Consider the following 26,863-nt stretch of genomic DNA (forward strand, 5'->3'; position numbering starts at 1 on the left):
AAGTACAAGGTTGGGGAGGGTCTTGTGTGCAGGCCAGCCCCGTGGGGAAATGTCCAAGTGGACCAGACTATTGCGAGAATGGAAATGTTGTCAGGCACATGGTTCTCGACATCGCAAGACCACTGTCGTAACAGCTCAAAGCACCGATATTTTTGACTGGGCTCGGCCTCAAGCAATCAAGACGGGCAATAATAAAATGATCCTCCATGCACCATGCACGTTCGACAATCTCCAGTGCCTCCTCAATTTATTCAACGTTTCCTCTGGGCAGACAGCATTGGTTCTTCGAAGTGTAGCTACCGGATTTCAAACGACTATGGCTGATAACACCACTAGCACAGTGGACAAGCAGGAGGCAGTCGCTCTTGCGCACCTCGAGAAGGTCGACTCCAAAGACTCTCTACATCGCAATGATGTTGGTGAAGATGCCTCTCAACTCCAGGGCTATTGGGGTTCACCTCGCCTTATCGGATCTCTCTTCGCTTCAGTGCTCCTAGCCAACAGCATTTTTATTGGCTTCGGTATGCCTATCAGCATCCTCTCTGTCATTAATGCCGATATTGGGCCCTCGCCAAACATCTACCTGGTCACGCTCATGTACAGCCTTTTTACTGGAGTATTGCACCTATTCTTCAGCCGTCTCTCAGACATTCTTGGCAGAAGATATTTTCTCATCGGAGGACAACTTGTTGGCGTTATTGGCGCTATCATCTGTGCCAAGGGTAATAGTGTCAATGTTGTTGTTTGTGGTTCAGCGCTCCAGGGCATCGGAGGCGCTACAGCCCTCCTCTATCCCATCATTGTACACGAATTGGTCCCCAACAAATATCGACACTGGGCACACGCTGCAATCACGGTGAGCGTCCTGCCATCCCTCGGATTTGGTCCCGCGATTGCACGCACCATGGTTGCTCAAACCAGTATGGGCTGGAGAGGCGTATACTGGCTGAATGTAGCGGTCTCCGGATTGTCGGTCCTGCTATACTTCGCCTGCTACTTCCCACCTAATTTTCACATGATTAACAGTGAGCTGACCAAGTGGCAAGAAGTCAAGACTATGGATTATGGGGGCCTTTTCTTGTACTTTGCTGGATTGATACTCGTCCTTATGGGATTCACATGGGCGCAGGGCACCTACGCTTGGAAGAGTGCACAGGTTATTTCATCCCTAACAGTTGGTTCTCTTACATTAGTCGCTTTTGCGCTGTATGAGACCTACGTCCCGCTCAAACAGCCTTTACTGCCAGTAAAGCTCTTCAAGATACCAAACATCGCCGCCTGTGTTATTGTGGGCTCCACGATGCAAATGACGTGGGTCGTTCTTAACGTGTTTTGGCCTATTCAAATCAATACACTGTTTACGACGGATCAAGTTACAATTGGTTTGATCTCTTGTACCACAGGAATTGCTCTAACGGCTGGCGAGCTTATTTTTGCCCCTCTTTTCAGAACCCTAGGGCATCTGAAATGGCAAGTTGTCACCGCAAGTCTATTGACTGTGACGTTCTGCGCTGGGATGGCAGCTATAACTCACGAAAACGAGAAACTGGGCATCGCATTTACGGTTCTAGCCGGTTTGGCTGTCGGATGGATTGAGCTGGTGACCATTGTCATCACTGGACTTGTGGCACCTCCCAATGACATTGGCGTCGCTCAGGGATTTTTCAGCTCAACTCGACAGGTCTTCGGTACCGTTGCGGGTAAGTTTGATCCTCTGCAGTGCACATGTCTCGTGGCTGAATCATCTTTTACTTTACAGTGAGTATCTTTCTGGCGATATACAGCAATCGATTGACAACGGCCCTCCCGCAACAAATCATCCCTGCTGTTGAAGCTGCCGGCCTTCCTGCCAATAGCGTTCCACAACTCTTCATCGCTATAAGCAACGGCACTTCCGCCGCTTTTGAAAATGTCCCTGGAATGAATGAATCAGTTCTAGCGGCTCTTGGACTCGCCACAAAACATGCGTACGCTCAAGCATTCAAATTTGTGTATCTGGCAACGTTGGCATTCACAGGGATTGGATTTATCGCTGCATTTTTCATTGTGGACGTGGACCACTACCTGACCAATTACGTGAACAAAACTATCCACAAACCGAGGTTGACAAAGACGACTCCCCCTGAGGTCTGAATATTTACTGTCTCTTACATCCATCGATGTTGAAGTGGAAGGGTGTAGCTGTTATTCTTCTATATTCCACACGGAGTGTTGGTCGCAAACCAGCAATAGGCGCGTGCCGATCACAAGTAGTAAAGCAGATATGTCTGGTGAGAAGGGCCTAAGACATGCCTACTGTAAAGATATACATACTGTAGAAAGGATGTGCAAGACCAGGTGTTTTAAGATAGCCAGTTGTGATTACGAGGCTGTAATGACCCCGAGAAAAAGGGGCATTGTCATGCGATGCGGGTTCCAACTAGGATTAGTCCTAACTGCCCAATAACTCCTAAGTAGGCAAACCCTTTCGCACCACGAGTAGCTATTGTTAAGAATCATCTATACCGTGCGACTACTCGGGCTTGAGTTCCTGTCCCTCCCAACTCTATCCGTCTGTCCGAGGATCATGACACTCAGATCCCATCCGAGCGTGTTCAGGGTGCCCCGAATGATTAGCTTTAGGTGGTTGGTGCCAACCCGTCCCTTGGCCTAACCGCGGGAAGCAGGTGCTGGTGGCAGTTCTTGCCTAACCGACTAACCGAGTCTCTCTGGGTGCTCTGGACAGAAGTTTCTTAACTATCGGTGTATTTTATTTCCATTGTATGCCCCCGCTCCTCGCCCTATTTCTCTTCCATAATCCTCATCTTACGCACGAACAACTCATCTAATGTGGACAAGCATAGGACGCCCAAAAAGTGCTTGCACTACATGTAAAAACCAAAAGGTGCATTACGATTCACAACAAAGCCCATGCGACCAGGCCATGGCTAACATACACACTTACAGACTCGTTGCTCAGGCGAGCGTCCAATCTGCAATCGATGTTCAAGATTGCGAAGAACTTGCATATACAATAATGATCGAGTTCCTGCTCGAAAGCCGGCGTTTGTGACGGCTTCGATCCGCATGAATGAATCACCGCCATCGTCGTCATCGTCGATAGGCGCTTCCAGAAAGAAAGTCCGAGCCAGCAGAGGTGCAGCAGTATCAACAGCGGTGGAGAGTAATGCCTTCATCCCTCCACTCCGGTTGGACCACCCAAGGGAGACTTCTTACCTGGGGATATCACAATCCTTGATATTTACCCTGGTCGAGGTCTACTTTGAGAAGGCGCACAATGCTAGTCTTCTACTGCATAAAGGACTATTCTTGGAGTCCTTAAGATCTGGCAAGGCCAATCCTCATGTGGTCTTGAGTGTCTGTGCATGGGCAGCCAAGTATTGTCTATCCACGGTCACCAGCTTGAACCTTAGCTAATACTTTGAGCCACCAGCTTTTATCGTGATGATCATGGAGAACCATCGCTGAAGAACCACGGCTTCATGATCGAATGGGCCAAACGAGCTGGGAAGCTGGTCTTTGCCGATGCTGAAGACCTCTGCGACGACAATATCGTAACATTCTCAATTCTCGCTCTCTTCTGGTATAGTCAGGGATCATGGAGGCTTTGTTATCTACATAAAGGTAGGTCAAGCCCCTGCTTTGGAGCTGGCGACATAAGCTCACTTTGATACTAGGTAATGCATATGGCCTTCTTCACATTCGGGGACTTGGTTCTGCAAAGCTACATACACAGAATTCACTGGAGTCCGAGATACGACGTCGGCGCTTGTGGGCATGTTATCTCGCACATTGCACATTGGGAGAGAACTTGTCGCTCTTCGAGCCAGTTGCTGATATAACGAGGTTGCCACTTCCTTGGCCAGAGGCAGATTTTGAGGCAGGAGTTTCTCGAGGGGCTCCCGTATGTCTCGCATCTGGTGGCAGTGGTGGTGGCATCTATGCCGAGATGGTAAAAGCCATGACATTGTGGTAGGAGCTGATCCCTGGCATGATCTGCATGACTTGTTGACTGATTCCTACAGGGCGACCGTGTTCTCGCTGATTAAGTGTCCCGAGACCAGTATCAGCGAAAGAATGACGGGCATTTATGCGCTGGATGACGATCTAAAGATATGGTGGCGGAGTTTACGATCAAATTGGAAGCTCACACCCTCCACCATTGGCTCGATACCCGCAGATCGGCTTACGAACATCTTATTGCTGAATGTCATCTATCATCAATCTCTCAGTGCATTGCATGCCTCTGTCGTCCCCCTTTTCTCGTGGAGTGCCGGCGATACCAACTGGTCTTCCGCCCGACAGGCCTCAGCACAAGTCGCATTTGAGCATGCAAGTGCAGCTTCGGCCTTAATCGAAGCCACAATTGCCACAGGACAGAGTGTGCTGCATACATTCATCGCGTACGCGGCATACAGTGGTTGTGCTATCCAGATCCCCTTCATGTGGTGCTTGAACCCTGCTATAAAAGCGCGAGCAATTGCCAACGTCAAAGCGAATACCAAAATGATTCGTACAATGTCGCAGTACTGGAAATTCGCTTCCTTACTGGTATGAACCCCCATCGTTGGAACTACAATATCAACCACTAACGAAGCCTCGTTCAGGAAATCCATGTCGGCTGCCTATACAATATTCACAAAAGCCACGCCCCAATCCTCGAGGATGAGCCCAAGAACGTCGACATCCAGAAACTCATCGATTTCAAAATCGATGCGGCCTATGCACGAACTTCGATACTAGGATTTGTTGCGATCCTCCGCAACCGAGGAGATGGCGTTGCAGATCGTGGAGACGAGAACAAGGATCTGGGAATTCAAGATAGCAGCATTCAGTCTCCTGGACAAGCTCAACGGCAGGAAAATTCAAGAGATGAGGACGGATTAACGGCAATTGCTCCAGAACTTGTCACCGAGGGAGGACTATATACTCTCCTGCACACGAACTCGAATTCGGCCCAGACTCGCTCACAGAACACCAGTATACCCGAGTCCTCAGCTCATCAACAATCGCCACCTCACCGTATGATACAAGATCACGGCCAGGAGAGTCAACCGGAACATGCAGATCAACTCTACCCAATAGTTGACGACAACGACTTTACTGAACACGTCTTCGAGCAGCAGGAATCACTAGACGTGTGCCGTCCCTTCTTTGATCCGACAATGCTGGACCTCTTCCCTGATGGCGAGATGCCGGATTTGTCGCACTTCGAGACAAGTCTGTCGAGCTTGGATTACTTCGAGCTGGATGATTGGAACATGTCCACCAGCCTAATGGATCAATCGTCGGATCACTGAGCATTCGGGGCTGGAAGCCGTTCTGTACCACACCGAACGACCGTGGCCATGATCAGCATTTGGCACCACATTTAAGGAGGTTAGACGCCGGATGAATAGGAAGAGCATTCTGCCATCGCTACTTATTACCAGTCAAAAACCTCTGCCCCATAACTCTCAAGCAAAGTGACCATTGGGGTTTTGGCTTCTTTCACCTCTTGCTCCCCATCGTCACTCGAGTTATAATTCCTTCTGCGATGACCTTCGGGTAGTGCGAGGTCAAGCGCAGTGAACCCCCAACTTCCCCTTCCACCGCTCGTATTGACTTTGGCTCCCATCTCCAGCATGTACTTCACCAACTCGACACCTCCGGCCTCCACCGCGCACATAAGGGGAGTGCGGCCGCAATCGTCAGATGTTGCGTCGATGATTGGTGGTTCTCGGTAAAGGAGGCGCTCTGGGGAGTTGGCACGAGAGATTGACGGCTTGAACGATGAGGACTCGGAGACACTTTTCGAGCTCGTCGGACCAGGCGACCTTGGAACAGTGTTTTTCACCCCCAATACTTTCTCTTCGCCAAACTTTGCGATGAAACAGACGATAAGAGTCTTGACTACTTCCAGATTTCCCGCATATGCGGCCATGTGCAGTGACAATGCATTATGCGGAATGCGATGGATTCCGTATGCGTCTCCCGCGTAGTTCCTGATCTCAAGATCTGCTCCATGGTCAACGAGCAATTTAATCACAGCAGGGTTGGGATTTTTGGATGCTGCCGCGACGTGCAAAGCTGTATCACCTCGGTTATCCTGGACGTCGACTTCTATCCCTCTTGAAAGCAGAGTGGAGATCAGTTCCTCCACACCAGCGTCTGCGGCCATGTGGAGTAAGCTCCTGCCTGCTCGATTTACGAACGTGAGCGGTGGGCTCTGTGCTAGAAGGCTTCGCGCTTGTTCAATTCCCCCCTTTTTTATCACATTGTAACATTGACTAAGGAGAATCCATGTGTCCTGGGAATCAATCTGAGAATCGAATATCTCCTCTGCCAGAAATAGTGATACTACGTCTTCATGGCCGTTTGCTGCAGCTAGAGAGATTGGTGTGGTACCGTTGTGTGACTTCTGATTGAGATCTGTTTTGTGTGATAAGAATAGCCTTACGTAGGGTATGGATCCACACGCAGCAGCAACATGCAGGGCATTGTTACCAGCATCATCAATTATATGGCCGTCGGCACCGCGTTTCAGAAGCATTTCGACAATTCCGATGTTAGAATCGTCCTTCAAGGCCTCGAGAAGGGCCGTGCTACCAGTATTGTCAGTCTCGTTTGGATCTTGGCCCACACGTAGGAGGTAGTCTATGACCGAGCCATATCTCTCAACAGCTTCGGCCGGGTCTGTTTGATTGCTTGGTGCAATGAAGGGTGGTCTGAAGTCTGTCTCATCTTGGTGTTCTTTGTCCATGACCCAGTGAAGGGCGCGTATAGCGACTACTAAAAGTGGTAAATCATCAACCCGGCGATGGCCAGCGACATGCGATGCCGAGCTGAAAGAAAACAAAATTCGTAGGGCAGATAAATCGGCATTTGCGACTGCTGTTTCCAACGATGGATGTCTTAGATCCATGTCCTTTGGCAAGAGTGCCCCGGCTTCACGGAGAATAGAGGCAATGCCAAGTTTGTGGTTATTGCAAGCCAAAGTAAATGGAGTGTCACCGTTGAATTCTATCTCCATGTTAGCAAGTCTCGGGTGTTCAAATTTTTGTTTACTTACTTTGCTTTTGCTCGGCGCCTTCATCAATGGGCTGTCTGAAGAGTCGTCCTCCTACCCAATCTCCTTGGTGTGCTCGAACATTCATATCAGCACCGAGCTTGATCAGCTTCTTCACAGACTCAATTTCGCCGGTCTGTACAGCATTATGTAGAGATGTAAAGCCGGATCTGTTCTGAACATTGAGGTCTGATCCACTTACGACTAAGAGCTCAGCAAGATCAAGGAACTCACCGACTTCCGCAGGCGTCACTGTGATTGGAGCTTTGCTCGGCCATTGATGACCATGCTGTGCACGGAGTAGCTTTGTCCAGACCAGGTGTAGAGCTGTGTTCCCCTCTTTGTCTTGTGCGTTCAGCAGTTGCTTATGCAGACACAGTCTGTGTGCTGTCTTCTCATGACCTAATATCACTGCGTAGTGTAGTGGATTCCGGGCGTGGAAATCTGATACATCAACACTCGCTCCGTGGCACAGAAGAAGCTCAAGAAGCTCCAAGTTGCCCAAATAAGACGCGAAGAGAGTCGGAAACTGATATGCATAGATCCTGGTATATCTCCGTGACCACGGTTTGTTGAGGTTGACACCAATCCCTATCAGCGCCTTGACCATCTCTATATTCTCTGTCAGGATAGCGAAAGATAGCACGCCAGACACATAGTCGTCTTGATCAATCAAATCCTTGGCGAACCAATCGAAAGCTACATCTGAGCCAATCTGACACAGCCTGTGAGGATCTTTCTCCCGCAGAGCTGCGGCATATTGTTCCAGTCTTGGTAACAGTGGACGTGGCCAATCTGCCCGTTCTGCGGCTGTCGTTTCACCCTCGAGGGTAACCCTGAATACACTGCCGGGTGCTGTAGGGAACCAGGCGACGGATCGCTCGAGAACTGTTTGCTCAGAGGTCTGGCCTGACATAACCGCCATGGGATGAGGCTTCAAGAGGTCTAAGAAGACGCAAGCAATCATGGGGTTCTGAGATCGTATTGCTTGGTCGTAAGGTGAACCCAGGGATGTCGACTTTGCTGACCAGTCGGCATTTTGTCTGAGAAGTTCAACACATATCTCCGGATTGCCCCGTGATACGGCAATATGGAGTGGTGTATTTCCGTCGGTGTCTTTTGACATTATGTTGGCCCCTCTTCCGGTCAGATAACGTAGAGCGTCCAGGCGAGACCAGAACACAGCCCAGAACACTGGTGTCCAGTGTCTGAAGTCTTGAGCCTCTACATCAGCCCCACGTGACAACAGAAATTCCAGCATTGTAGAGTGACCTCGGGCAGCAGCCCAGTGTAAAGGGGTCCATCCAAGCGAGTCTGGTGCTATAATCTCATCATAAGTGGGTGATTCTAGTACGGCAATGTTCTTCAGGCCCCACAGCGCCAGCAGATGCATTTTTCCGAAGGCTTGGGGTAACTCAGAGAAGGCCTTTTCTGTCAACTGCCCATTTGTCCGGCGCAAGTAATGAAATACCTGTGCTGCATTGGCCACAACGTTTGGGTCGCGTAAAAGGTTGGATATTTCCACCGTCAATTTTTCTTGATTTCCGAGCGCATGAATGCCCCAGTAGGACGCTGCGTAAGGCAGCAGTGGAAAATCCATGAGTCGGGTAAGCAGATCTGCCAACGTTGGGCAAGGCTCCCGTGTGAAGGCTGGCTGCGCAAGATATTTGACACAGATCCGTGCAATTCCAAGCTCATATGACTGCAGAACATCGCAGCAATCGTGATCGAGAAACTCTCGGACGGTGGCATGTGTAAGCTTTACAATGTTGTCTCTTTCGTTGTGCTCCAAAAAGCCCAGGCATGCAGTAATCACTGATTTGGACGTGGTGAGATTGTCGGGGTCAACCTCTGTGTCATCGTCTTCCATCGCTAATGCATGAAGCAACTCTGTCATCTGCAGCGGACGTCGGCTGCTCACCACCCATACCAGACTTTTCAGCGCAAGACTGCGCTTGGCCGACTGATTAGCCATGATTCTATCAAAGGTGGCTTGATAGGCTGAGCGTAGATCTTTTGGCACAGTGCGCAGGGCTTTTCTGATCTGGCGGACAGTCGTAAAGCCAGTAAGATTGTCCAAAGCTACTTTCGCAAGGAGAAATCTGACATGGGTCGTCAGCTTTTTTTGGCAATACGATCAGGAAGGATACTTGCACTCCTTGAGCATGTTCGATCAATGTGGCAACGATCTCATCAATGAGAGAGGTGGTTAGCAGAGATTCCAATTCTTCATCTCGTCCGAGCCTTGAACGAATGAAGGTCGTCAAATCCTCCTCTTCCGCCAGAATTTCGATCTCTCCATGAGAATTGATATCCGTGTCAAAATCAAAAGGGGGTCGTCCAGCGATGTATACCTTTGCTGCGGTATATTTGAGACTTCTAAAGAGTCTACTTAGACCAAATCGATCGGGACACTCGTCGTAACCATCAAGCATAATGAAAACCAGTGGCAATGCGCGGACTTGATTACATAAGGTGTCAATCCATACTTTGTCAGTTATTTCGGACTTTGCCTGACAGTTCTTCTCGTACAGAGATAGAATTGATTCCGGAAGACGATCGGTCATCTCCAGCAGTTGTCGAAGGAGGTTTCTGGTCACAGTGTCAACCTTGTTGTGTTTAGATTCCGTCCGAAAGTTGAAATAGTGGTAAAGAACGTGAGCGGCAGCAGGCTTAGTCGTGGTTATGTGATTGACAAGAAAGGAGCTACAGGGATGTTAGTTGAGCAGGATATCCCAGAGACAGTCTTACGTCAATGTTGTCTTGCCGACGCCAGCTGCAGAAGAGGATTTAGCATCGAGCACAATGCATCGTCTCGACATAATACTCACGTCCACCTACACAAAACAACGACTTTCCGTCGCCATCCTGCCAGTCAAGATAGTTCTTGTCTTGGAGGATCCACAAACACGTATCTTCGCAGTAGTTTTGAAGGATATAGCTATTATCTATGGCGGAAGTATCGGGGTGGATCCAATCCAGCACAGCTGTGCGTTGATCATCTGCTTGGTGTCAAATTGATATCTTGATGGCGAGTAACAATCTTCGAGGAATGAAACAGACCGTTTTGTTTCTCCTGGGTCGCAACGAGTGCACCATTGGAAATTCGCCTATTTTCATCAATGGTCAGTGCCACTTACAGGAGCAGCCGGAACTAACAAATTGCATGTTGTTGCAAGAGAGCTGAAAATATTGTTCCATCGCGACAGGTTCTCGATGATCTGTTTCATCTCCTTCTCTTCGAAGGGCCACGAGAGAGCTCGAAACCTTGACCTGAAGCCACTTGCCGGGCCGCTGCGTTTCTGCAGCTTTTGCTTGACGGCGTCGAGCTCCTTCTGACATTCTGATATGAGTGACCTGGGCAGGAGGTCGGGGTCGACCGTCAAGGCAGTTTTGACTCCTGGTAAAGATAACACTTCCTCCAGCTGGAGAAGAACATGGCTCAAGGCGAGGACTTCCCTTAGATACTGTGATGTTGTTTTGGGAGCGTTGCGCATTTTCACCACATACTCGTGGGACGCCTGAGAAAGGACCAAGGCTAACTGAACCAGGCCTGCAACGCCTGAGGCGACCCCAAGCAGCTCGGCCATTGCATATATTAGGACTCAGGCTCGATTCTGAGATTCAGACACTTGTGGACGTTTGAGGTTTACATCGTCTTTGATGAGGCTCGTTCGCCCCTCTGGAAAGGTGACAACGAACTTGAACATGAAACAAGGCTACGGAATACTGAGGTGCATAGTACCAACCACTTCAGGCTTAGATTATGCCCAGCGCCAGACACCATTTTTACCCATTAACTCACCATCATTACTGTATCACTCGAACAGCGCAAGTTGGCGGTAGAAAGTCTTTGAGAATGACATGAAATTTATTCAGACTCGGCTGCATGGATTTTGGGGCTGCATGCAGGCTTCAAACGACATTAAAAGTCCCTGTGACTCGCTGATTGACCTTCGAGTCTATCATTCTGCATCGTTGCCACTACTAGGCACGTGCCCAGTGGCAGCACCTAAGTCCTCCTTAAACCTCATTCCGTTGACCATGAGAGGTTGACAATCTTGCAAAACAAACAGAACTCTCGCCCACTCAGTCTGGCTCGGGTTGTTCCATGCATGTTTGGTCCCACGCTGAACCGCCACATCACCGCGTGTCAAGGATGTCTGACTGCCATCATCCAATTCGAGGACCACATTCCCTTCCAGCACGATGCCATAGTCGAGACTTTGGGTCCGGTGCATGAATCCCTTGCTGTTTGGAGCGAAATCTGCAAAGCGACAGACTGTTCCATTCGGGTTGACCGCAGCTATCTTGCCTCGTGCTACAAGATCCTGGTGAAGCTTGATGTCGATGTCGTTATTCAAACTTGGCGGCATTTCTGACGTTGTGTACAATGTTCCCGCGGCATATTTGTGCTCTGGAAACGCTATTATCCGGGGCTTCTCAGAGCTATGAATGACTGCCAGACCAGAGTCATTGTGCGTGGTGATGTGGATGGTTGGGTCAGGGAGAGGAGAATAGTCCTGATTTGTGCCATTGATAGAGCCCATCTTCAATCGCTCTTACTCCTGATTTGGTACTGATCTGCTTGTCCCAGTAGGATCACTTGTGTGGAATACCCAGAGCCGACCAGGTATTTGAGAAACTTAGAGACACCTGTGATACGAGTATGCGTCAACTCATATACCTATTCTTTTCCATTGTCTTATAGTAGAGGAGTTCCCAACCGCAGTCTAGGCCGAGAGCCGAGAATGGGGTAGAAGTGGAAGACCTTGGGTGAATGCCGCAACATCACAACTTGGATACCCACAAATTTCCACCGATCCATGATCCTTTTCGACATGTTAGCTTGATGTTCACCTTGGCCAAGAAGGAAAAATGAAACTCGGCATCTATCCAACTGACACTGAGGCCAGTCCTGACAGTGCAAATTGTCGGCTTATTCTAACCCTTTCTGGAAAGAGTTTTCCGTTCAAGATTGTGTCTGGATTGGTCTGGAGGACTCCCACCCTGGAGTACCCATCCCCATCCAGTTTCCAATATTTGTGAGCTTCACAATTCTTGAACTGATGATCAAGCAGGGACAACGCTAAACTCCGATGCACTTACCCCCGTGTTTCTCCAGAATGCCGATGCAGATATTCGAGATTAGAATCCTCTTCTCATTTGGCAGATTAAGTAGTTGTTGTTCAGTTTCTCACAACTTCGAGAGAGCCAAACAATAATACGACAGGATTACGGGCCCTTACAATCTTAGCAAAGCCACAATGATCTTGAACGCTCCTAATGACATCTTCCGGTATTTCTTACCATTGACAATACTGACAGGAGTGTACATAGTTGTTTGGGTAGGTCTCACCACGTTCTCGACATCACACTCCAAAGAGCTGACAGTAACATAGGCGCTCCGCAAAGGACTATACGGCCCGCTACATGCGATACCAGGGCCATGGCATTCAAGGTTTACCAATGTGGTACTGAAGTACAAGACTTTGACCGGTCAGAGGGCCTTCTATGTTCACGACCTTCATCAGCAATATGGATCGGTCGTAAGGGTGGAACCGGGAGAAGTCAATGTGTGTGACTTGGATGCCTTTCGAGAGGTTCACCGTATCGGAAGTGGCTTCGTTAAGTCTGACTGGTACAAATTGGCCACACCTGGGATTGAAGACAACGTGTTTGGCATGACCAATGTGCCTGAGCATGCGGCCCGTCGGAGGCTATTGGCACGACCGTTCAGTAGATCCTCTCTGCTGTCGAATTTTCAGGATCTGGTGACAGAACGGGCCCGGCTTGCTGTAAAGAGGATCAAGGAAGACGCAAGTAAAGGGCCATCCGACGTCATGAAATGGTGGACTTTGATGACTACCGATGTCATTGCCCGGGTGGCATTTGGCGAAGAGTCTTGCCTGTTGGAGGCTGGCCAAGTAAGCCACAATTCCCTTCTTTCGAGCACCATTCTCGATTGCTACAAACTTCATGAATTTCTGCCAAGTATGGCGTTTCCAAATTCTAACTTTGAACGTAGAAAAGTCAGTATATTAATGATCTAGAGCGTGCAACACAGATCTGGGGTCTTCAGGGAGAGGTCCCTTGGCTTTACCCGATCATGCGACTCCTGTCACCCGGATTCATTCGAGAATGCGACGCGTGTATGCAGAGGGTCGTAGATTATGGGCTGTCGGCAGCCCACGCAGCTGGCAAGGGCTCGTTGTCTAAACACAACATCATCAGTGGTTTGATAGACGCGAGTCGTGCTGAAGGCACAAGCCTAACAGACTTCAGTCTAGGATCACAGGCCTCGGCATTGATAGTTGCAGGGTCAGGAACCACGGCTGTCACCCTTACCTATGCCGTCTGGGCCGTCTTGCAGCATCCGGCTGTGAGGTCGAAGCTGGAGGACGAGGTGGCCAACCTTCCAGACAGCTTCGATGATGTTGTTTTGGAGAAGCTGCCATATCTGAACGCCGTCATCACAGAGACATTGCGGCTATACGGATCAGCACCTGGTGCGCTACCTCGCACCACGCCTTCGAAGGGAATTCAGATTAAGGATTTCTATATTCCACCAGGTGTTACGTTGACGACCCAGGCTTATACCATGCACCGAGATCCTGCAATATTCGCCGATCCGGAAAGGTAAGGAATCCTCCTAATCAATGATAATCAACGCAGAGACTGATGTGTCGTATAGATTCGACCCAGATCGATTCTACCAACGAGATCTCTCTGGCGCACAGAAATATGCCTTCGCACCATTTGGAGGAGGCACGCGAATCTGTTTAGGGATTCACCTGGCGTTCATGGAACTGCGGCATGGACTGGCTGAATTCTTCCGCGAATGTCGCGGATTTGAGCTCTCCGAACTGACGACACCAGAGTCGATGGAAATGGAGAATTACTTCTTGATTAGCCCAAAAGGCAAATGTTGTATGGTCAAGGCAGGAACCGCAGATGGTTGAGGATTTCCTCGGGATTGGATAGGAGAAATACATCCACATAGCATTGTTCTACTTGTGTCTTGCAGGAAATCAATGGGCGTGGACATACGATGAGGGATTCGCGCCACGGACTGTGGACCTCTTGTCACCAAGTTGCGAGACTAGGAGGCTAGCATTGAACACATGTAGTGTAAGAAGATCAGAAGTCCAATAAGACAATTCACAGCTCCTCGTCACTAGGCCAAAGAATTCTCAAATACGAGGTAGGGAGTATGTGATGAAAGACACAACGCGATGGATTGTCGTCGTTATGGTCGACACTGCGCTTCTGTACCAATACTTCTCCGTGCTCTTCATACGCGAGTCAGCTGAGGGGAAGATCTGCCAGATCTTGACTGCGGGTCACAAAAAAAGTTGATGCAGTCTTAAGTTGTGGGCTTTCAACAAACTGTCCGAGAGGCCTCTCTCTTAGTTGACAAAAGCCAGTTGCAAGGCCGTCAAGATGCGTGCTTTACCCAATATTGTTATTACAGGCACACCGGGTGTCGGGAAGACGACGACATGCACCCAAATCCTTGCGCTCGCATCACAATCAGACCCACCACTCAACCTCCAGCACCTATCGATCAACGATCTCGTGAAGACTCGCTCGGCGCATTCCGGCTACGATGAGGAGCTCCAGACATTGATCGTGGATGAAGATAAACTGATGGATGAGGTCGAGAAGGAGATCGAGGATGGCGCGGGCAATGGCGGCTGGATCATCGACTGGCACTCTACCGAAGGGTTTGCCATACGGTGGGTCGATCTTGTTGTTGTCCTCAGATGCGAAGAAACGGCTATACTCTACGACAGGCTCTCTTCGCGAGGATACAAGGACGCCAAGGTGCAGGAAAACATGGACGCCGAGATCTTCGGTGTCGTGGCGGACGAGGCGAGGGAAGGCTGGACAGAAGAGGGCCAAGTGGTAGAATTGAAGAGCACAGAGGCAGAAGATATTGAAGAGAATGCTGAGCGGATACTGCAGTGGGTCAAGAACTGGTTGAAAGATCGTGAAGCGAAAGGAGACGGTGATTGAGCCTCTCGCCCCTGCGATGATTTTTAAATCATTCTTCACTATCTCCAGAAAGCTGTTCAAGTCGATCATTCAAGCCTCCTGCTCACCGCCTGCAAGCCAGGCTTTCAGGTTGGTCAGGGCTTTGCCTCGATGAGATATTTGATTCTGTCGGAGGGAATTGTTAGTCAACGCATCTGGAGCAACATCACCCGGGCAGGTCTGTCGATAAGAGAAACCGTAGGAGTGCAGCCAAGGCCGGAACGACAGATATCTGTGCCTATAGGCAGATGAGGGAAAGGATCCGGAGAGGAGCGGTTACGAACCTTTGCTGTCTTGTCCATCTCGGCATACGTCTCGCCCTCATATTCAAACACTGCATCCCAGCCTGATTCCATCAATGAGTGTGGTCACCCTCTTGAAGCCTTGGTGCAGTACAAAGGGTTGAACTCACCAAAGATGCCGGGTCCTCTTGCAGGCACAATCTTGCCCTGCGTCCGGCCCTGGAAGAGGATGGGCTCGTGTTCTGGTCCGGCACAGTACGCGAATGTGCATACTGCAAAGGCAGTCTTGTCTTCATATGCGGCTAGCATATTGTTCAGTCCCTCGTGACCGAGAGCTTGGAGGAAGTATTTTCTAGTGTAGCTCGTGAGTAGGGATACTCCTCAATATAAAGCCTATATCTGCATGTGGAGATCAAGTTGCTATTCTAGCAAACTTTGGCACCCGCTAGATATCGAGTAGATCGTGACTTACATATATGGCCCTGGGAGTCCTTTCAAAGCCTGGAACTCAAGAGCCGTATCCTCCGTCAGCACTGGGCCATTTACCTAGCAATATCGAGATCAGCAATGACCAAGATACAATCAATCATCACCACCAAAAGGAAGATTGTTGTCCTCTCATGTAGTGATCAGTTAATCACTCACGCATGTGAACCCATGGGTGGTGGCCCAATAAGAAAGCGGGATACTTACCACTGCAGCAGCCTTTGAGCACTTATCTCTCGCGACCTCCTCAATCGTGCCCTGGATTTCGTTCAACTCTGGAACGTCGTGGCTCTGCAAGTGCAAGCCTGGTACAACCTCTAGAATGGCGCGCACCTCGGACAACTTGTTGGCGTTGCGAGTGATGAAGTTCAGTGTCGTTGGTCGGGGTTGACTTTGAGGGCCTGACATGTCGCAGAATCAGAGGGATGCAAAACGTAGAAAGTTGCAGTTGCTAGAGTGATTCCCAGTATAAATAATTGGTCTAGTGGTTTATGAGGCAACGAATACGTCAATCAGCAGCGCTGAGTCCCGGTGGTTAAGAGTCGACGTGAGCACGCTTGGGATTATCTGACTATTTTATTCCTCGACTAGAATTTGACCACCATGGGGCGCGGTGTGGAAACTGGTCCCACCAAAGTTGTTCCACGAGGATATGGATTCAGGATCAGTTAGCCACCTCCTTTCTAGACAATGGAGACTGCAACTCAAGGCTAGTTTAGTATCTCCTTCCTCTTCGCAAAGACGTAGTATCATACCACGGAATTTACGAATGAAATGACTCATGCGACAGCCCGGCCTAAGGCTTCAGTTTCAGTATAACGCCATTTGCATAACGCCTCGATTGGACAGTGGTAGTGAGCAGGCCAAATCTCTTGATGGCTCATTTGCGAGGTGAGACACAATCTCTTTCCTTGATTCCTCGAGGACACTGTCAAAGTCTGCTGACATGCGCTTTCGTCCATCGCTATGCAACGCTAATTGTGAATTTTAAAAGCCACACCATAATCCTCTTCATACACTGCCAATAATAGACCTTCTATTCTTCCGCTCAAAAAAAAAAAAAGCATGGACAAACTCGTGTCAGTCCTCCGAGGAAGGCGTGCTCGATGTGAGCTTGAGCAACTCAAAGGCACGATACTTTGATAGGTATTTGCCTCCTCTTCGATGGGCCTTCATCAACTTTTCGGGTGCATTGCATTTGAAATTTCGACTCGTGCTCAAGGCAAGTCTTTTCAGATCCACACTGGGGTTGAACATTGGATCAAAGACCACCAAATTGACAAGACCATCGGATCTACACTCCACCCCAACGATAGTCATTGAATGGCCTGGATGCTGGAAGTAAATTGGGGGCTTTTCCGTGATGACCACTTTGTCATCATTGTCCTCCGTGCTTTCATCATCGAAATACTCGCATACAGCACACATCATGGTTTCGTCAGCCTCGACGGATTTGGTACTAGTGTATGCTGCTGCTTCGCATGGAACATCAAGACTCATAAACAAGGCTTGGGCTTCAGGGGTTCCGATGTACTTGCGTGTCAATCTGATGCCCCCAGTCTCAACTCTACCTATGGAGTTGAATCCCATATCCCAAGCCTGTTCAATAAGGTCTTGGACCTTCAAAATGTTTGGAATCCTGCCAGGGAAGCGCGAAGAGCCAGTGGCACCAGCAGCCTGGATGTAGGAGACCATCATTTGAATGTTTCGATATCCGCAAAAACCTCCCTCCTTGGGCATCTTGGCCACATGGCATACGTCTGGACTGCAATAGAAGGCCCGTTCAACGGTTTTGTCAAGCTGAGAAAGACGAGCAAGGACTGGAACCAGCCCGGGGGTTTCGTTGGCGATGGTCTCGACTCGCTGCAAAGTACCGTCTGAACCGATCCTGTTAGTGATGGTGACTTTAGCGCCTTCTTGCAGCATTCGGTGGAGCCAGGCAGGCATTTGGTGCTCATGTGCGAAGGGGCCTAGTTCAGCACGCTGTCCATTATTAGCCATGTCGACCACACAAGGAATTTATATTTGTTTGCCAGACTTACTCCCAAACGGCGTGTCTTGCCCTGCTTAGACGACACTGCCTTGTATGGTGATTTACTCTTTGGCGATGCCGATGTGCCCAGAAAGATCTCCTTAAGAGAAGGCCGCCGCTTTTTGCTACCTCTTGTAGGTGTTCGATTCGGTGCTTGATCAACGTTGCGAAGTGACTCAGGTATGCTCGTAGTAAAAGACTTGGTGATACTATGCGGATGGTGTTCTGTAGTCAACGGCTGGGGCATGCGTGTCTCGGAGGTCAAATCAATGTCCACACCGGACAGATTTTCCTGGGCATGCATGTCGGCATGAGCATCGAGCTCGAGGACATGTACACGCTCACCGCAGAAGCATCCTACCCATTGTTCATCAACGTCCCCATCGTTGGACTGAGCCTGAGGTACGGGCAGCGGGCTACTATTCGCACCTTCCTCATCGTGACGGGTTTTTGTGGAAGGCTCATGTAGAACATCGTGCAAGGCAAGTTCGGCTGGGAGTCCAGCTTCCTCAAATGCAAGGAGCTGAGCCAACTCAAAGTCGTTCAAAGGCGGTTGCGACATGGATTTATTGTCCTTGTCAGGACGGGGTATGCTTTCTTGTTGCGAAGTATGGACTTCTATACAATGTATTTCCAGATGGTCGAAGTCGCGGCTGCGAAAACCGCAGTACGGACAACGGAGATATTCTTCAGACTCCGGAGATCCCATGATCTAGTATCGTAGGAAGAATTGGAGATGTTGATCAAGCGGTCACTTCACAGTTTTCAAGGGAAGGAAATGTGCAACTTGTCACTTGGTGACGAGAACAGCGGCTTTGGTAAACACTGTCGCCTTGTGGAAGATGATCACGAGGCTAGTGTGGCTGGGACCAGACATCATCAAGTTCGGATTAGTTGATCTGTTGAATGTGGCACTTCCTGATGAGGCGTCAGTGATGAGTTGTGCACCTAGTAGGACTCCCTAGGTGCTTTGTAGGTTCTGCCTGGAACTTGAAGTTGGAAGTACGCAATCACGGTGAGATGAGATGACACTGACATGGCGGTCCACCGTCCACGTAGAATGCCAAGAACTGGTCTGGAATGTGGAGGCTACTCTTGGGCAAAGGAGAGCAGGATATGAACACGATCTTCTGGTATGGGTTGCCATATAGTGAGATATTGATCACAACATTTACGGCGATGTGTTAGAGGAGGCAAAGCATTACATGATGGTTGTCGCTGGGCTTTGATCATTCTATGCCGAGTACGAGGATCAACCCTTTAAATGGAAACCAAATACGGGATGATGCGATCGTTCATCGGAGCAAAGAGTCACGGGAGAAATCCAAGCCCCCCAATTCACAATCGACCGATTGGCTTGTCCCTCAATACACCACCTGTCACCGCCCAGAAAAAACAGAAATTTATTCTGCCGGGCTTCGATATCGGCGGCTGAGGGGATTTCCCCTCGTCTTTGGGAGGCTTGGGAGGCTTGGGAGGCCCAGATCCGAGTGCCCTTGGTGGTGTTTGCAGTTGGTCACCCCATGCCCGCACTCTATTTCACTCCACCAGATCTCATTACATGCCGAGTCATAATTCTTTTTTCATAGCTCCTACCTAAGTACATTCGAGACTCTCCCAAAAGCATGGTCACGCTGGTCCCAAATAACTTCTTCCAAGCGCCATCATGACAGTCCATCCTACCGCCAATGGCCAAAGTTTGAACCGCCCACTTGTCAACGGCGAGACATTCCACCCTGTTCGTGCGATCAATGTGCTAAAATTTGGCGGTCAGTTTCCACTTCCAGTTCCTGCGCAATAGGTCCATTTCCTGACTACTATAGGTACAAGTGTTGGCAAATTCCCTGAGGACATCGTCAATGTCGTCAAAACCAGTATACTTGAAGCGGATGTCGCTATAGTCTGCTCAGCTGTATGACTCAGATCCCCAAGATTTCAAGGACATCCATTGACTCCTAACACCAGAGATCCAGTAGTACCAAAGCTGCAGGTACCACCAACCGACTCCTACGAGCCGCATCCGAAGCCGAACATCACAAGACTCAAGAATATAAGCGATTGATCGACGATGTCCGGCTGGACCATCTTGAAAACGCCGATGCCTACATACACGCCGAACAAATACGACAGAGGTTACGGGATGAGATCGAAGAAGAATGTGCCTTGGTGGCGCGGATACTGGAAGCTGCCCAGACCTTGGGTGAGACCAGCCCGAGATCCAGAGACAAAGTCATGAGCACGGGCGAGAAGCTGAGCTGTCGCTTCATGACTGCACTCTTGGAAGATAGGGGAGTTGAAGCATTCTACGTGGATCTTGCCGATGTCGTTGATTTCAAAGTGCCGCACAGTCTGGATCAGCAATTCTATGACAATGTGGCGGCCTCTCTGGCCAAAAGACTACAAGACAGCGCGGGCAAAGTTCCCGTTATTACAGGTTACTTTGGGGCCATTCCGCGGGGTTTGCTGACCACAGTTGGCCGAGGGTATACTGATCTCTGTGCTGCTCTTGTTGCCGTGGGAATGCGTGCGCAGGAGCTGCAGATCTGGAAAGAGGTGGACGGTATCTTCACAGCCGATCCCAGGAAAGTCCCTACAGCGAAGCTGATTCCTCAAATCAGCCCAGCTGAGGCTGCCGAGCTCACTTTCTATGGCTCTGAGGTCATCCATCCTTCGACTATGGACCAAGTCATTCGAGCACGGATTCCCATACGGATCAAGAACGTGATCAACCCCAGAGGGAGCGGCACCATCATTTATCCCGATTCGGGGTCCGAGTTTGATTCTGCGTCATCAGGACATGATCCCAAGCTGTTCCGCTCAAGGAGCTCCAGTTATCTGGGTGAGCGTCGAGGCCCGAAGCGTCCAACAGCAGTGACCATGAAACACAAGATCCTCGTCATGAACATCCATTCCAACAAGCGTTCCCTGTCACACGGCTTCTTCGCCGGGATATTCGCCACGCTGGACAAGTGGCGCTTGTCGGTCGATGTGATTTCGACGAGCGAGGTCAACATGTCGATGGCGCTGCATTCGGAAGCACCCTTGTACACAGGCGGTGGTGATGACGAATATCAGATTGTGGATCAGGACCTTCGTGGGGCCATTGAAGAGCTCCGAAGCTTCGGCACCGTCGATGTCATTCCCGAGATGGCAATCGTGAGTCTGGTAGGCAAGCAAATGAAAAATATGGTAGGCGTTGCAGGCAGGATGTTCTCCACTCTGGGAGAAAACAATGTGAATATCGAGATGATCTCGCAAGGTAGGGTTCAATGCACTGTGCAGAGTGCCAACCGAGCATGCTAACAATTTACACAGGGGCCAGTGAGATCAACATCACCTGTGTCATTGAAGAGAGAGATGCGGACCGAGCGTTGAACATATTACATACGAATCTCTTTACTTTCTTGGACTCCTGATTGACTGGAGGATTATCTGAAGCGTATGAGCGGCATTTGTGGGCATAACCGACGGAGTTACAAGGATGGCTCTTCAATAAGTCTTTTTTATTGAATTAGATACAACGTGGCTTGGGACATCTGGCTGGGATTTTGCATGTCAAAAAGCGTCAACGAAGGCTTTCTCCAGATTGGATCGGAAGTATGGAACAAGGGTTGAATATAAAAAGTGGACAATTGAGGTGGCCTGGTGTGGTCTTCCCTTATCAGAGTATGCCGTCAGTTGAAGGGAGGATATAGACAAAGAGGCAAATTAGAGCAGCCACATTAGTGGCAGGTGTCGGATGTGTCAATGGATGTCCACCCACAACTGGGCTGATAATGGCAGATTCATGTTCAATCTGAAGATATGCCCAGGCTGCATTTTTGTGGGAGCCTGGGATGGACATTGTCCAAATGTCCATGGATCCTGGCAGTGATCCGGAATTACTTGCAACACAGGCATTCCAAGTTGAGGGCCCGATGACTGATGGAAGAAGTATTGATCCGGCCATGCGACGCGCGACGCGCCCCCCGGTCGCAGGGCAAACCCTGGATCAGCCCGCACAAGGGTGGGAAAAATGAGCCGAGAAGCACTCCAGTACATTGCAAGACCCGGAAGAGGCTGCTGAGGAGAATCTTATTGATAGATGTGCCCAATTACCAGCACGCTGAAGGTGATGGCTGACACAGGCCAGGAACTGGTGGGCAATTTCTGAGGTCTTTGAGCATTCCACGTCAGAAGAGATGGCGAAATGATTGGGTCCGGTATCTGGAAATTCTTCAGAGGCAAACTGGAGCCGACAGGATTGGCTTTCCGTGAAAGAGGCACTCGTAGCGCCAAACCTTTCTTGTCCGTAGGGCTAAGTCTGGCCTAGCAGAAGTCACGAGTTGGCGCGTGCCCGCTAGTAGCTCAAGCCATGGGCCATGCCCCCCACTTCCAACTCGTACCACTAGAGCGCGTCACTGCCCAGAACTGAATCTGACCTCAAGCTCGCGTCCTCAGGCTCAACTCTTGCTTCCAACTCCCCAAAGCCCTACAATCTACGCCCGTGTCTACAGTAGCAGTAGCAGTGTCCCACTTCGAAAATCCTCCAACCTTTTCTTGTGTCCCTCTTCTATAACACTAGCCCGCCTTCTCTCCACGCATCCTACTCGCCTACTTCGCACCCGCGATTCGTCTCTGCATCACTCAACGCTCGACTATTCCAAGCTGTAAACAATTAAACTCTTTGTCTTTACCCTTCAATCATTGATTCATCCCACCAAGATGGCATGATATATGCTGTACACGACCATTTCGACTTCATTAGCCATCCCTTCCGGAGGCTCAGCATTCCTACGGTACCCTTCTTCGCCCCTCGATCCAACGCAGTCCAGAAAGCCCGACTCCAGCTTGTTCCGCACAGACACGTCCACCACCCAGCCAGCAGCCTTCGACAACTACCTTTTGACTGACATCCATCAAATCTCTTCCCTTCCTGCAAGTCTTGATCTTAAATTAAAGTCGCCTTACAGCCTACCTGTGTTGAAATTTTTGGTCACCAGCCTGCTTTGCTGCATCGTCACTTCAGCCTCGACGACTTGATTAATGGGAACCACGACGACGAATTTTACGCGTTTTCGACCCTGAATCACACTTCTCTGGATACCTAGGGTCGGTATCGCCATTAGCCAACATGGCATCGACGCGTCAACACCCATTTTTTCACATCCACCAGGACCCGATGCCAGTCGTAGCCAACAATTCACCCATCAATAAACCACGACCACAGTTGCAACCCTCGGCCATGCCCCTTCAACCTATGAGGAACCCCCCGCTACCATCGGAGATGATTCTCAATAGAACAATGATGACAGAAAAACACCTGTCGCCGGTGAAAAGTCAGCCCTATACCCAGGCTGAGATCAATTATACGAACCTAAACTACATTTCTATCCCGCTACCTCATCCTACTGCCAACATCTACACTGACTCTCCAGTCAAACGCCCTGCTGTCCCTTCCCAACCACAGTTTCACCCAATGGCAATTATGCAACAACAATCGTTGTTCACCACGTTTGACAGTACTATCTCCACATATCAACAGGAGAACATGCTTCCCCAATCTGCAACTCACGAGACCTTCGTAGACTTCCCGGAACCATCATACATGCGCAAGAACGTTCTCAAGAGGTCTTACTCCGACGCAGAGGCAACTGTGGAACGGTCCTTCAAACGCACGAGGCAAGACGAATCAACTTCAGAAGACATTCCAGCACCCGAGGATATGCCTCCTGTGGTCGACGACGGCAACAAGCCAAATCTCAGTTACGCCCAAATGATTGGGATGGCCATATTGCGGGCACCCAATCGACGGTTGACACTCTCGCAAATCTATGAGTGGATCTCCAACACTTTCGCATATTATCGCGAGGACACAAAACAAAGCTGGCATAACAGTATCAGACACAACTTGTCGCTTCACAAGTCATTCATCAAGAAAGAACGACCCAAGGGTGATGCTGGCAAGGGTTGCTACTGGATGATCGAACCTGGAACCGAGAGCAGCTTCTTCAAAGACAAAACTCGTCGAGGGAACTCGTCCAATATGTCAATGCAATCTGGCATCATGCGCCCTGAGCTCATGAAAATGGCACAGCCACTATCTAGCTCTATGACACCAAATCTCTTTATCAACCAGTCAAGCGAACCACCCAGACCTCGGACTGCTCCCGCACTTCCCGATCTCTCATCCGATGCCACCTTGCCTGCGTCCGACCCTGCCCTTAATGAGCAAGAGGCAGCAGTCTCCATGGCATCCCTTCCACAACCCAAGTCGTCGCCACCAGAGGCTTTGGATTCCTCTCCGCCTGTAGTTGGATCTCGCCATCGTCGCAATATATCCTCCCCTACTAACCGGATTCAAAGACCATCATCAGCACATCGCCAGAAGATCACTTTAAACAAACCTGATGATAGCGGATACTTTTCGTCTATCGAGTCCTCTGTTCTGCGACCGAACAAGAACAAAATCGTTCTGACTTCGGAGCTTGACATTGAGCCATTGAACAAGAAGCGTGCGGGGAGAGCAGAACAGGAAATAGCTCGCCTTCGAGCTTCTTCTCACGATCTCACTCCTAGTCACACCAGATTCGGCTCGTTTGGTGGAGATTATGCCCAGCTGTCCTCTCCCGTACGTGTTGGTCCTGCCATGGGTGCAAATCCAGTGACACCAGCAGTCCGCTTCAAGAAGCCCCAAAGGCCACCCCAATCCATTTCCCCAAATACTCAACTCCATCTTCATCGGCAAGCTATGCAGGATTTTCGAAATTCTCCAATGAAGGGGAATGGCGCTTGGCAGACTGATATCAACCCAAGTAGTCCGTTTGGATACTCGGCTGTTACACCTTCTGGTTTTGGAGACGAATCCTTTGAGATATTCTCCGATCCTGTCAACACTCTGACACCATTCACACCAGCATTCACCTCCTCCCCGTTGAAAATGTATCAACAGCGAAGCTCGCTTGGCCGACCCATGACTAGTGGAGTCGTCCTCGGCGAGTTGAGTGGAAGCATGCTGAAAGTGAATGCAAGGACTCCTCATCGTGGTCATCTTCTCAAAGCCACTGTTGGAGTGACCAATACTGGCTCTCCGCTCAAGAGTTCTCTGAACAGCACTGCAGCACTGGACGCGCAAAATGATCTTTTTGACTTCAACTCTTTCGAGAATGATGTATCTGACAATGATGAAGGCGTCGACATTCTCCAGGGCTTTGGAAGAATCGGTGACTTCTCGGCTCAGAATGGAGGACAAATTAATGGCGTTCAACCTTCGAACCGTCCGTCTTTGGGCGGCCGCAGCCAGACATCACTATTTTAGCACTGCAAGCTTTATGTTGTTGCTTACTGGTGCTTTGGATACGACTTATTCACCTTTTCATACGAGACTTTCTTTGTCTATTAAGTCTGGTCATTCCTGTTGGATCGAATCATCGGAAGGAATTATCATTCTAGAAAGATAATTCTTCTCATTATGAGATTTGGTATGAGATCAAGAGTTACGAATTCCTTGCGTGGCCAGTTGGCCTTTCTTGTAACGATGACATGTTTGAGAACGAAACCCTACTATCGGTAATTTGGACCTGTTGGATTGAATATGCCCATCGTTAGGACACAATCACACAAACGAGTATGGGTTAGATAGTTGGCAGCAATGCAATCATGAAGCTTAGTAAATCAATGTCTAAATCAATCACTTGACTCCTATTTGTTCCACTGCCCCTTTGTGACCACTATCGTGAATCTGAGTTGGAGTAGGAACTCCTCTCAGTTGCAAGCAGAATAGATATCTGGGGCGGTCATGTCGAATAGAAACATTTCACCGCCAGCCTTCAGAAAAAGAGGGTATTCAACCAGGGGTACAGAAGACCTAAGGAGGCTCAGTTCATTTGAATGCCATCAAACCTATTTATCTGTATTTTCCGAAAAAAAAGAAACTTATAGGTCAATCATTTCAAGAGCATGCCTGATACCGTGTAACTTGATTGTCGTGTCTCGTGATCTGGCCATCTTAGCTAGGTGGATGGTGCTCACCTTAAGATCCCGCTGAAGACCAATAGGTCATGTAATTCATTTCGTGCTTACTATAAGGAACTAAAGTAAAGGACTAACTCGAGACTGGGTAGATCTCCAAGTTACGTGTTGAGAACACTTCGATCGTCCAAAAAGAGAAAAAACAAGGCAAACATAGCCTAGATAACTAAAAATAGTTCCGAACGTGGTTCGAACACGTGACCTAGAGATAACTTGTCTAGAAATAACTGCAATCTCTCGCTCTACCACTGAGCTATCGAAACTTGGGGATCGCCGGAGGGGCGTATCGATCTGTGGCAATATTTTCAGCGAAAATCTGGAGGATTAGAATATGACTCGAGGAAAGATGTGGCTTATTTGTGGGTACGAGGGAGGGCTTGGCGTCAGATTCCCACCTTTCTCCTTTGGTTTGGGCGGCTGTCTTCGTCTGTACCTACTAAGTACCTACCAGTCTTTGGGTAGGTGTCCATAATTAGGAGACTACGTGCTATACCTCAGGCATGTAGGGCTCGAGTTTCGACGCTGTCACCAGTAACACATACTAACTGCGATGATTGGAATTATCTGGTCATCCAGCAGTTGCCACCATGTGGACTTTCCATCGTTCGAGGCTAGGCCTATCGAGTCATCCTCCCGACGTAATGCGACCTGACATCGGGGAACAAAAATCACACCGGATGAGAACTACGATTCTGTTATCCATTTTCAGCAGGCTCGTCCGCCGGACATGATATTGCAAGCGTATTCTTGATGCCGTGGGAGTGGTGACGAATCGGGGACCATGACAAACTCACGGTGATACACTTACCTCGGATCGTTCTGGTTCCCTTCAAGGCTACCTACCCATACCCCACCTCCGTGCTAACCAAGGTAAATACTTGACTCTGGGCCCCTCAAGGCGTCCAGCACGGCTAGCGAATACTTCCATAAAGTTATGTACATGCTATAACTACATTAAGGACCAAGATATCTCGTTGTCTCACAAAAGTCTTCAACTAGTTCGCCTGT

At 49.4% G+C, this 26,863-nt stretch overlaps 9 protein-coding genes and 1 non-coding gene across 10 annotated transcripts; 5 read left to right on the top strand and 5 right to left on the bottom strand.

Annotated features, from left to right (window-relative positions):
- Positions 1 to 3,066: 3,066 nt before the first annotated feature.
- LTR84_008003 (uncharacterized protein) lies at positions 3,067 to 5,300 on the top strand (the record flags this gene model as incomplete). Its single annotated transcript, XM_064851554.1, has 5 exons — positions 3,067 to 3,377; positions 3,434 to 3,624; positions 3,678 to 3,972; positions 4,026 to 4,551; positions 4,608 to 5,300. 5 exons carry the CDS (start codon positions 3,067 to 3,069, stop codon positions 5,298 to 5,300), a joined length of 2,016 nt encoding a protein of 671 aa, XP_064710557.1.
- Positions 5,301 to 5,425: 125 nt separating this feature from the next.
- Positions 5,426 to 10,638, bottom strand: LTR84_008004 (uncharacterized protein; the record flags this gene model as incomplete). The annotated part of the gene is made up of 7 exons (XM_064851555.1): positions 5,426 to 7,002; positions 7,052 to 9,092; positions 9,184 to 9,754; positions 9,800 to 9,824; positions 9,880 to 10,053; positions 10,112 to 10,158; positions 10,208 to 10,638. 7 exons carry the CDS (start codon positions 10,636 to 10,638, stop codon positions 5,426 to 5,428), a joined length of 4,866 nt encoding a protein of 1,621 aa, XP_064710558.1.
- Positions 10,639 to 11,013: 375 nt separating this feature from the next.
- Positions 11,014 to 11,598, bottom strand: LTR84_008005 (uncharacterized protein; the record flags this gene model as incomplete). Its single annotated transcript, XM_064851556.1, has 1 exon — positions 11,014 to 11,598. The coding sequence occupies one exon, from the start codon at positions 11,596 to 11,598 to the stop codon at positions 11,014 to 11,016; it is 585 nt and encodes a 194-aa protein (XP_064710559.1).
- Positions 11,599 to 12,315: 717 nt separating this feature from the next.
- LTR84_008006 (uncharacterized protein) lies at positions 12,316 to 14,010 on the top strand (the record flags this gene model as incomplete). Its single annotated transcript, XM_064851557.1, has 4 exons — positions 12,316 to 12,396; positions 12,451 to 12,975; positions 13,077 to 13,687; positions 13,743 to 14,010. The coding sequence occupies 4 exons, from the start codon at positions 12,316 to 12,318 to the stop codon at positions 14,008 to 14,010; spliced, it is 1,485 nt and encodes a 494-aa protein (XP_064710560.1).
- Positions 14,011 to 14,491: 481 nt separating this feature from the next.
- LTR84_008007 (uncharacterized protein) lies at positions 14,492 to 15,067 on the top strand (the record flags this gene model as incomplete). The annotated part of the gene is made up of 1 exon (XM_064851558.1): positions 14,492 to 15,067. One exon carries the CDS (start codon positions 14,492 to 14,494, stop codon positions 15,065 to 15,067), a length of 576 nt encoding a protein of 191 aa, XP_064710561.1.
- A 69-nt stretch (positions 15,068 to 15,136) lies between these two features.
- On the bottom strand, positions 15,137 to 16,221 carry LTR84_008008 (uncharacterized protein; the record flags this gene model as incomplete). The annotated part of the gene is made up of 5 exons (XM_064851559.1): positions 15,137 to 15,211; positions 15,370 to 15,431; positions 15,498 to 15,679; positions 15,800 to 15,873; positions 16,021 to 16,221. The coding sequence occupies 5 exons, from the start codon at positions 16,219 to 16,221 to the stop codon at positions 15,137 to 15,139; spliced, it is 594 nt and encodes a 197-aa protein (XP_064710562.1).
- A 672-nt stretch (positions 16,222 to 16,893) lies between these two features.
- LTR84_008009 (uncharacterized protein) lies at positions 16,894 to 18,407 on the bottom strand (the record flags this gene model as incomplete). Its single annotated transcript, XM_064851560.1, has 2 exons — positions 16,894 to 17,796; positions 17,856 to 18,407. 2 exons carry the CDS (start codon positions 18,405 to 18,407, stop codon positions 16,894 to 16,896), a joined length of 1,455 nt encoding a protein of 484 aa, XP_064710563.1.
- A 1,104-nt stretch (positions 18,408 to 19,511) lies between these two features.
- On the top strand, positions 19,512 to 21,261 carry LTR84_008010 (uncharacterized protein; the record flags this gene model as incomplete). Its single annotated transcript, XM_064851561.1, has 4 exons — positions 19,512 to 19,614; positions 19,669 to 19,757; positions 19,811 to 21,104; positions 21,161 to 21,261. 4 exons carry the CDS (start codon positions 19,512 to 19,514, stop codon positions 21,259 to 21,261), a joined length of 1,587 nt encoding a protein of 528 aa, XP_064710564.1.
- A 1,745-nt stretch (positions 21,262 to 23,006) lies between these two features.
- Positions 23,007 to 25,142, top strand: LTR84_008011 (uncharacterized protein; the record flags this gene model as incomplete). The annotated part of the gene is made up of 1 exon (XM_064851562.1): positions 23,007 to 25,142. The coding sequence occupies one exon, from the start codon at positions 23,007 to 23,009 to the stop codon at positions 25,140 to 25,142; it is 2,136 nt and encodes a 711-aa protein (XP_064710565.1).
- An 887-nt stretch (positions 25,143 to 26,029) lies between these two features.
- LTR84_008012 lies at positions 26,030 to 26,118 on the bottom strand. The gene has a single exon. It is a non-coding gene; the product is annotated as a tRNA-Cys (tRNA).
- Between the last annotated feature and the right edge of the window lie 745 nt (positions 26,119 to 26,863).

The sequence above is a fragment of the Exophiala bonariae genome (genome assembly GCF_035927105.1).
Source record: "Exophiala bonariae strain CCFEE 5792 chromosome Unknown scaffold_3, whole genome shotgun sequence".
NCBI lineage: Eukaryota > Fungi > Ascomycota > Eurotiomycetes > Chaetothyriales > Herpotrichiellaceae > Exophiala > Exophiala bonariae.